This window comes from Adiantum capillus-veneris, chromosome 15, assembly GCF_014529385.1.
Source record: "Adiantum capillus-veneris isolate H3 chromosome 15, ASM1452938v2, whole genome shotgun sequence".
Taxonomy (NCBI): Eukaryota; Viridiplantae; Streptophyta; class Polypodiopsida; order Polypodiales; family Pteridaceae; genus Adiantum; species Adiantum capillus-veneris.
In genome coordinates this window covers 97239619-97250030 of record NC_140945.1, presented here as the reverse complement: position 1 = coordinate 97250030, position 10412 = coordinate 97239619, and the positions used below count along the sequence as shown (strand labels likewise).

The 10412-nt window shown below is 44.8% G+C and overlaps 1 protein-coding gene across 2 annotated transcripts in view; it reads left to right on the top strand.

Annotated features, from left to right (window-relative positions):
• The window catches only part of LOC147441126 (uncharacterized), a 31426-nt gene that overhangs the window by 4802 nt on the left and 16212 nt on the right, over positions 1 to 10412 (top strand). For both annotated transcript variants that reach the window (XM_086482846.1, XM_086482845.1), the window contains exons 2-6: positions 459 to 917; positions 995 to 1082; positions 1548 to 1610; positions 1694 to 1854; positions 4534 to 4609. In XM_086482846.1, coding sequence (XP_086338972.1) covers positions 459 to 917; positions 995 to 1082; positions 1548 to 1610; positions 1694 to 1854; positions 4534 to 4609 — 847 coding nt within the window. The remainder of the gene's footprint in view (positions 1 to 458; positions 918 to 994; positions 1083 to 1547; positions 1611 to 1693; positions 1855 to 4533; positions 4610 to 10412) is intronic.

Below are 10412 nucleotides of genomic sequence, written 5' to 3'. Positions count from 1 at the left end.
TAGCTGGCCATCTTGGTGGGCAGAGGCTGTGCTGGTGTCACCCGTGTCCTCTCTGGTTGAGCTCCTGTCTCACTACATTTGTGAACCTTTCCCACCTTATCTTACTCATTTTCGTTTGCTTTATACGATTTGCTCACATTTTCTAGTATGTGAGAGCATGGTTTAGGAGTTATTAGTACTTCATAAAGCCATCAAGTGCCAGTATTTGAGTCATGAATTCATCACATGCTTTCAAGGTACTTTCATAAAGGTCAAGTGCATTGTTTTAAAGGTTTTTTGAATTGTTTGGATAGGAACAAGGGGGTTGAGAGTTGTAAGAATCCTTTCCTTTATAGTCTCATGAAGTCAATAAACAAAAAGCTGTATATAACTGAATGGCTAAAGGTAGATTTTGTGATGTCTTCCTACCGCCTTTCTTAAGAATAATGTAGTCCAATTTGGGTGCTCTGTACTTCCAGAAATCTTCAGCGATATTCCACACCTCTAGGACCGGCTATTTCTTCTCCAAGGGTTACAGGCAAGGGGCGTGGAAGTTCTGGTACGGCAGCCCGGTATGCCATGGAACCTAGTAAACCAAATGAGCGGTTTTTAAAGCCTGCACAAAGCCAACAAGAATTGAGAATCCAGAAGGACCCCTGGCATCGGACACCAGAACAGGCATTTTACGGGGACACAACAACAGAGGATGAGTTTTTAGTTGGAGAGTATAGCCACACTTCAAGATATTCTTTCCAGAATGGAGCAGCTTCTAAGAATATTGGATATTCACCACGCGACTCTCAAGCTATAGGCTCACCAACCATGCCTTCTCCCCCTTTGTCACCCTCTGCTATTCGAAATTTGAGTCCAGGGGGTTGGATAAAAGGGCATTTGCTGGGAAGTGGCGCATTTGGTAAAGTGTATAAAGGGATACACAGGTATTTACGCTCTTCTAGTGTGTACATGCATTCTTTTTCTGATTTGCATATCTTTAAAAGCGTGTGTGTTTTGGCAGTGAAACGGGGGAGTTTTGTGCCATAAAAGAAGTGGAGTTTGTTCAAAGTGATCACAGGTCGAGAGAGTCTGCAGAGCAGTTAAAAAAGGTTTCATAATATTTTGTGGTTTGCTTGTTACCATGAAGATTGTAGTGTTTGTTTTGGCAACTGCTTTTTTGCTTCTGTGTCAACATTCTCAAGAATTTCTGTTGCCGGACCTGCTTGCTCTGAGATTACTAGTATATGTCCACTTCTTTCTTCCTTTTTGTGGAATTTCATAATAGAGATCTCTGTATAAAAAGATGCGGCTTTATTTACCTCTTTTTTTTTTTTTTTTGTTGATTTGCACAAGCACTATGCCTGTTAAAGTCTTTGCTTGTATCTTAGAATGGACAGGGGTGCCAGCTTTATTTTTTGTTGATTGAACGAGGGATGGGGGAGCTGCTTACCAACATGGTTGAGAATATAGTGTTCTAGTTTTTATACTAAGGAAGCAAAATAATTATCTCCAGGCTTGCAGGAAGATTGTATTAGCCAAAAAGCTTACAGCATTTTTCTACTGTCAAACTGTAGGAGATAGCCTCCTTGAGCAGCTTGCAGCACCCGAATATTGTCCAGTATAAAGGAAGTGAGTTGGTATGACTACTGTCTGAAACATCATTTGTGACTTGTGTAAGACCAACTCAGGTAATGACTCTTTAGGTGCTGGTGCATTGCAGGTGGGTGATAGTTTGTATATTTATCTAGAGCTTATATCTGGAGGTTCTTTGTACAAGCTTTATCAAGAGTTCAAGAAACTTGAAGAGCCTGTTATTCGACGATATACAAGACAGATTCTACTTGGGCTCTGCTATTTACATGGCAGGAAATTTGTGCACAGGTATATTTAGGTCAGGTGCGTTGGTTTCATGATGGTGAGGTGCAACTGAGGAATCTGAGCTGTGAAATGTTGTTTAAGTTATTAACAGTCCTGAATCCTGAAATAATTTTTAAATCAATTTTGTGGAAATTTGTGAGGTTAATTTTGGAAACCAGTTAAAAGTGAAGGCCTCCAAGAGGACATACTTACACGAGGTGCTGGGCCTGCGGTGTCAGCAGAGGAGTGTCCCTGTTGGACCTATGTTTTTGGCATTAGAAGAGTGGTGATTCACTGGCTCTGCAAAGGGTTCACTGTACCGCGTTCAGAGCCTTGGACGGCTGCGACCACCTTGGACAGCCCTTGCTACCTGTGCGTGAAGCCAGAAGAGAAAAAGGAAGAGAAGTTTAAGGTCATAGGAACAATCCCAAGAGGCCTCAAAGATCTATCCCCGGCGAGTCTTTAACTCAAGACCTATTATTCATGAGGGAACTGGGGTGTACTGTTTGATCTTTGATAAGGTGGAGGTTGGATCTGCCAATCCAAGGTTACCTCCCGGAGACTCACAATGCTAGGTTTTCTGGAGTCTATGGAGAAGAAGATCCGAGTGCTACGTACCTTTCTGCAGGAACAGAAGCTGGATGGAACTGGCTGTAGCATGTGGAAAGTCGTGGTAGAAGCTATCTTGGAGACTTATGAGCTAACCGAGATAGTGTGAAGATTTAGAGATAGTAAGTGATACAGCTTTGATGGATCATGCGGAGAAGACCAAGATTGTGACAGCAATGCAGGTGTGAAATCAAATGAATGTGGGTCTTCTCAACTTGTATTGGGAATGTTGATTGGGCACGCTATGATGAATACTAAGAAGATCTGGCTCCTATTGGAGCAGACATAAAATTGGATGACCTGGATGAAGAGGCACAACCTGAGGTTTAAATGAGGAGCCTTGAGCCATGGAAACGGACAATGATAAAAAATCACATGAAGTTGTGAACCATGCAACGGGAGATGCTTCAGGCATTAAGAGGATCACAGTAGAGGACCTGACGTTATTCCAGTAGTTATGGCGACTATCTAAATATGGACCAGTCTATTCTTCATTGATTACCATGGCAGATTATTGATGTTACATGAAAGAGGCCTGAGGGATCTTATTCCCATGGTCAGGAAAACTGGCTCTAGAGTCTGATGCCTAGCGGGGGACTTGGCATCATTGATTGGAGAAATTTCCAAGACTGCAGCAAGACAAGTCGAACCATAGGAAGCCTTGATGGTGGTGAGGCATGCCACTCCTTAATTCCAAGGAATCATCTAATACTCAAACTGTTGCACATGGCACATTTTTTGTGCATTTGGGCATGCTTGAGAGTGAGGGACCTTTTCGATAAGACAATCCTCACAACACCTGTCTCGCACGAGTCGATTGTAAATAGTAATGCGGCACCATTGAGTGAAATCTTTTGGATTTCAGGCCCTGGAATGGGAGCGCCTTCTATGGGGACATGGCATCCATTCCTCTTCATAGCATCGAGAACCTCCGCCTTATTCTGATGGTGTGTGAAAAGACCCATTCACATCAAAGGTCCTTATTTTCACTTCTTTTAGTGGAAAGATTTACAAGTAGGATCTTTTAGTGGAGTTTGATGAGGAGAGCTTCAGAATATGGAATAAACAGAGTAGGAATGTGACTTGAATGGGATCTTAAGAGTTTGGGTTTTACAAGCTCCTACAGGTGTTGTTCATTTTTCTTCACCTTTGATGGCTCATGTGTCATAGGGATTTAGAGGGTGGTTGAAGACTTTCCTGGACAAGATTGTGATGTATGATTTACATGGTTGCAGATTCAGGTGGTAGTAGATCATCCTGCCTTGGGAGAGTCAGAAGAGACTCTAATGATTTTACACTCGTGGAGAGAGCACTAATGGAGGCTGTAGCTGCTAGATTAGAAGTTAGCCTTTGAGGGTGTTATGACAAGTTTCTATGCATCATTCTTTGAAGATAATTTACCTTTGATGAGGTTGCGTGCAGGCAAGCATTAATATGCACACTTATACCGTGGGGCATGCTTTTGAATCCTATAAATAGAGCTTGTGTGGAAGACGCTGGACTATGAAAGGTTGGACACGTTTTGGGTGTTATGTTTTAGCTTTCTAGAAGATTTTCATGGGCGAGGGTAGCAAGAGAGGGTCATTGCTGAACTGAGTAGTTTCACCTTGAATTAATCGATCAACGAGGTTGTGGGGAAGAAGTTTAATCTGATGCTTCAAGACAGAAGGTCAAGTAACAATCACCGGCAGAGAGAGTTTAAAGAAGAAATGTATCCAAGGCAATTTCTTGAGAATTATGAGCTGGAAATTACCTGTCCCTGTACATTTTGTTTGGTAATATCTGTTGACAAGTTTCTGTTTGAAACACATTATCTTGTATTTTTGCCTTCGAGCGTGTAGCCTTGGGTGTCCCTGTAATAGAACGATTTTCTTACTGGGAAAAAAGGCAAGCAAGCATGCACACTCTAGTTTACTGGTTGTGCATGTGTTTTATAAGGCATTGAATGAGTTCTTAGATATGACTATCAAATTTAAAGGTGAACACACTAGATTGACATTTTCTTGTTCTCTTTGGGTGCTTCATGGTTCACGAGAAGAAATAACATGTCATATATTGTCTCAATGACATCTAGCAACACTTGTTGTGGTTTAGGGATATCAAATGTGCGAACATTCTTGTGGATCAGGATGGAACAATAAAACTGGCAGATTTTGGGGTCTCCAAATATGTAAGTTTTCTTCCCTTTCTTTTGTTTAAAAGAATTCTTGAAAAATATTACATGTAGTGTGCTGATAGTGAAGTTAATGTAATAATCTTGAGACTCACTTTCGTGAGTAGTTAGTGCAGTTTATTTTGCACTCTATACTTATAGCACATATTTGAAAAAGGAGTTAATTTTGTTTCTTGAAAGGTTAATGATGGCTTTGAACTCTTACAAATGCGACAAATTGCCCTTAGAGGTGATTGCTTTTCTAATAATTTGATTGGTGCTCTAGCATTTGTATTGTTTGGTGCAGTGGAGCATAAGTGGCACAGATTCAGTTATCAGACTAACATAAACACGGCTTCTTGCTCAGTTGTTGTCCTACTTTAGTTTTGTGGGTTTTTTCCTTGACCTTTGGAGAGAGATTGAGAGAAAGAGGTGAAGATTATTGTTGGGAGAGATAGTGAGACAAGTGTCAAAGTCGATGATGCAAAAGCGTAGAGATCAAGGAAAAGAGAGAGAGAGAGAGAGAGAGAGAGAGAGAGAGAGAGAGAGAGAGAGAGAGAGAGAGAGAGAGAGAGAGAGAGAGATGAAATGAAATGTTATATTAACGTCTTCAAAAGGCCATAGTTCTGATACAAAGTCAGAGTAACAAAATAACAACAGTACAAAACAAAGATATATACTATGGGATCCTAGACTGGTCGATGTGAACTAAGCAAAAATGGGCGGCTTGCTGGGATAGCTGAATCACAGGAGATCTAGCATCGGTCGTTGGCGGATCTCATCAATCTCCTCCATGGTTAGTAGTCTGACCGGGCGTCGTGCATGCCTGGCCAGAGTGCTCCGAATCTTCTGACGTAGCCTACGTCGATGCATTGTAGTCCTCTGCAATCGTGGGCGCCTGGATTTCCCCAGTTCAGTCGCTCGGTCGATCAGTGTGCCTCTGATGTGAGACAAAGGGGGGCTCTGCTGTGGGAGTGGCTCTTGCGGCTGTCCCGTGTCTGCTTTGAAGAAGTCTGTGATCCGTCTTTGAGACTGGCTAGCCTTGCCACTCATCAGGCTATCTCTGTGTTTGCGCAGCTCGAGCAAGAACAAACCCAGGCATCTCTGATCCTCGTATCCCATGACTCTTGAGAGTGGTCCAAAACCCTCTCTGAACAAGCAATGGAAGCGGCCTCGTATCTCGTTGTAGACGGGACAGCGGCATGTATAATGCAGCTCTGTCTCAGGCTCCATGCCACACAAGGGGCATGTGCTGGCCTCTACTGGGAGGAGAGAGAGAGAGAGAGAGAGAGAGAGAGAGAGAGAGAGAGAGAGAGAGAGAGAGTCTCATGAACCAATCAACCTTGGCAATGAATAACTGAATGTGTATACAATGGAGGCAAGGGGTTGCTTATGTAGCAACCTCAATAAATTGCCCTACCCAGACTTTGACAAATAAGTAAAATAAATACCTAAAAGCCAAACTAAATAATGGGATCACATTGGGCAGTTCACTTGAGATGCCAAAACTCTAACACCCTACCCTCTCTGCAACTCATAGTGGACATAAATAGTGAGACCAAGTCGATGAAGAAGCTACCATGGACACCCCAGAAAGTGGCCACCAACTGGATACACCTCGGTGTTGCTCCCCTCAACTTTGTACCTGAGAATAATGCCATCTTAAGCATCGGTTGCCTTTGTAGAAAATTTGAACTGTAGACCACACTACGTCCCATTAATCCCCATTCGTGAACATATCACGTCCAAAATATAAAACTCCAAGATAATGAAGTGTGGAACACATCCTGTCCATGATCCGACCAACAACAATGAATTGGCAAGGAACCAATTAGACATCTAAAACACTATTGAACTCCGACCTACGGATCCAAACACAGATAACTTGAACTCCAACACAAGGGTCCAAATTAATTATAGGGAGCACTGCTTGCCCCTCTCTGCCACTCACAAGCCTCTCTCTGGCTGAAGCTAGTGGTGACACTGATCTCCATGTGACTAGAAGGCGGGAGTCCGTGCCAGTGTAGTCACCACCACACCGCTGTCCTTCCTTGCGTCACTATCACTACTTTCATCCTGTTGCTTTCTTTTAACTTTGTTCTTTGTAGAATCTTTGTCTTTGCCTTTGGATCTGCAATCCTTGGCCAAATGACCGCGCTTTCCACAATTGTAACAACGGTACTTCGTCCTCTTTTTGGAATCTGAAGTAGCAGGTGCTTCACCATGTGCTTCCCCATCTGTCTCAGAAATCTGAATTTTGCCCTTAGTTATCAACACGACTTCCTTTTCAATGAGAAAAGAGCTAAGATCATCAAACTCCAACTTTTCCTTCGTGACTTGTAGCTGAAGTGTTCTAGCCACCGTTTCATACTCTTTAGGAAACTTCGGGAGAACCAAAGGAGCTAATTGAGTACTCATCAATGCACTCTTCATAGCTGATAGTTGATCATGAATAACTTTAGTCTTCATAAGAAATGATTGCATGGAACTTCCTTGTGGAAAGTGGATGGCAAATAACTGTCCAAGAAGGGTGACTGCTCGCATCGTAGAATCCTGATTAAACATCCCTACGAGCTTGAACCACATTTCGTTGGCAGTCTTCAAAGTCTGAATAGCTAGAGAAAGGTCCTTTGTAAGAGATTCGGAAATGGTTGACATTGCCTTCGCATTAGCCGCATCCCAATCGACACACGATTTGAGATATTCGTCATCTTGAAGGCGGGTGTACCTGTTGCAGGAATCCCTCGTGGGACGGGGCTCCAAGCCGTCGACAACATTCCATAAGCCTTTCTATGAGAACGAGAGTTGCATAATCAAATTCCAATGAGTGTAGTTATTGCTGTTCAATTTGTCGCTGGCGCTCGAGTAAGTGGGGGTGCCATGATGAAGTTGCAAAATCTGGTAATTTGGTACCCTCTTGCACTCCAAGGTGGCTGCACGAACCAAGCCTCAAAATCTCCAAGCCGATCCCAAGTTGATTGTGTCCTCCTCTCCGTCTCAAAAGCTTGAGCTTCGAAGTGCTCCACACAAAGTACTTTGAGGTCCCTCTCTTAAGATCCGATCTCCCTCGCCTCCAAGTTACTCCTCACGGCACTTGACACAGACCTTGCTAGATCTCCAAGCCTCTCTAGGTGCTGGCCCACTGTCTGTGTTTTAAAAACACTTAGTAGGCACTTGTGAGAGTGCACGTGTGCGGAAGCATGAGAGAGAGAGAGAGAGAGAGAGAGAGAGAGAGAGAGAGAGAGAGAAATGAAATGATATATTAACGTCTTCAAAAGGCCAAAATGACCTATGAGACCATCAGATACAAAGTGGTGAATCTAATACAATGCCTGAAGTACAAGTACAAAAAAGTATTGAATGTAAAATGTGAAAATGAAAATGAAGTGAAATGTGAGAGAGAGAGAGAGAGAGAGAGAGAGAGAGAGAGAGAGAGAGAGAGAGAGAGAGAGAGAGAACACAAAACACTGTTGTAGGGGAAGAGGGGGCGATCAGCCCCCCTGACTACCTGAGCATGAGACCTGTACAATGCTAGATGATGTGTGACTGAGAAGTGGGTACCCCCCCGGCCTCACATATATAGATGCCCAAGGGGAGGTCGGGCAATGCAAGAGAAAACCCCACGACCTAGCACAAAAATGAGGATATAGGGCGCCTGGACAAAAGAGAGGCGGCCAGCCCAAAAGTGGGCGGCCAGACAATGCAGTGGGTGGCCAGCCCGGAGACATACTAGCCGTACATGTATGCCCTAACCCGAGTGAAGTAGCAGAGTGGTGTAAATCTAACACCCCCTCTCAACACCGGATGTTGAACAAACCGCATAAAGCCGAAGATGTGAGGCAAAGGATGAAGATGTCTGTTGCGATAGCTGCAACAGTCTGGGGTGTCCTAACCTCCGAGAGGTCTCCATGGTAAGTGTTGTCACGAGCAGTGTAGTAAACTGCTGTACTCCGTCGATACATGTTGAAAATACTGCGTGAAGGTCCGGAATTGAGTGTGAAAACAACAACTTGTCGTGAAAGGAGTGCCAATAGACCTGCAAGTGTCCTGCCCAATAGGATCTGTAGTCAAACTGTCTGGAGAAAATGGGGAAGCCTAGGAACCGTCATGAGAATGAACGGAAGTGTGTCAATGCATGAACCTGTAACCCAAGGTAGCTAGTTGGCTAAGCTGTGTAAAACTCCAGGAAGGCCAGATGTAGCAATGTGCGCCGTAAACGTCCTCTGAAACAAGGAAAGCCAGACTAAGCAGTCTGCACTGTAGAAGCTACCGTAAGCTGCAGTAGTCACCGGTATACCGCACGGACCACCACCAGATGGTGTCTTGTCAGTAGGTAGGGTAATCCAAGATGAGGGCGAAGCCAGACTCAACAATTTTCTCTTTGAAGGGCCTCTGAGAAGAGGTGGTCAGACCAAGCTGTCTGCACCGTAATCATCCTCTGTGAAGAAGGGAAGCCAGACCGAGCAGTGTGCGCTGTGAATAATCTCTGAGAAGAGGAAAGGCCAGACCAATCTGTCTACGCCCTCTTGCCTATATCTCTTGCCTCCAATCCTCCTATGTCAACCAAAACAAAATCCACGCCAACGCCACCAAACCGCGACTCGGTGTGGCTCTCAATGTGAATGAACTGGGAGTGGCCTGTTGCCCAGGTCGGGGGATAAGTCTGTTTTAAGGTTACTGAGGGTGAGTGTAAGAAACTCTGAAGGTAGCAATCCAAATGATCAGGAGTGTAGAAGAGCAACCGCACTACCATCCAAGCCAAGCTCCAGGTGACTCCAGATGTAGTTGCATAGTGATGCCTAATCTCCCGCATCTCCTGGGTAAACTCTTCAAGAGATTCCAAAGCACCGAAGTCCCACTCCAGTCTGTAGATCCAAGCAATGAACCTGTTCATGAAGAGATCCAAGATCCTCTCCCTAAGTCCATGTAGATGCTCGCTCTCCCTAAGTCCATGTAGATGCTCGTGTGTAAGCAAGTGATCTGGCGTGTCGAGGTCATGTGAAGTGTCTGTCCACCCAAGATGGTGGTGTCTTCTCTGGGAATGTCGGAATCCCATATGCCATGAGCATGGCCATATCTCGTGTGAAATCCTCTGATGAATGCATAGGTGTGTCCATAGCAAACCACAAGTCACCATCCCCTCTGGAGTGTGCAACCGTCGAATGATGGCTGGAATGAATGGATCTCCCAAGGATCGTACGCCCGTAGATGATTAAGCCAATGCGAAGATATGGTGTACTGCAGCAGTCACTGAGAGACCGCATGGACCACCATTGGATGGTGTCTTGGTAGGAGGTAACTTCATCCTCAGTGAAAAAACTCAAACCATGTGGCTGCTGTCCACTCAAGAACACAACTGCGAGGTGATGAAAACGCTGCTGTCCAGCGATTTCAGCGTGCTTGTACGCTCCTGGCATGGTCCAGAGCGGTGCAGAGGGTCTGGGGAGGGTGGGGAATCAATGTCACAACCCCAAGTGGGCTGAAAACAGAGAAAACAGCAGGTGTTTATGGCTGAAAACTGTAGCAGATGAAGAGGAATCACGCCGGCAAGGCACCGGATGCCAAGCCGGGTAGGAAGGCAAGATCTGTAGAGGGCCAAGGCTAGCGCTGCCCCCCTCTGCTGAAAATACTGCTGTTTGCCAAAAACGCAGATCTGGCTGAAAACGCAGGTTGTAGGGAGGGGTTTTCCAGCGACGAAAATGCCCAAAAGAGCCAGCGCTGGCTGCCAAAAGGTGATCGCTAGGTGTGGGAGCAACAACGCAGGTGGAGGTGGGGTCCTTTGCGACAGAAAAACGCCAAATTCCTCTCGTGCCTGGTTTTT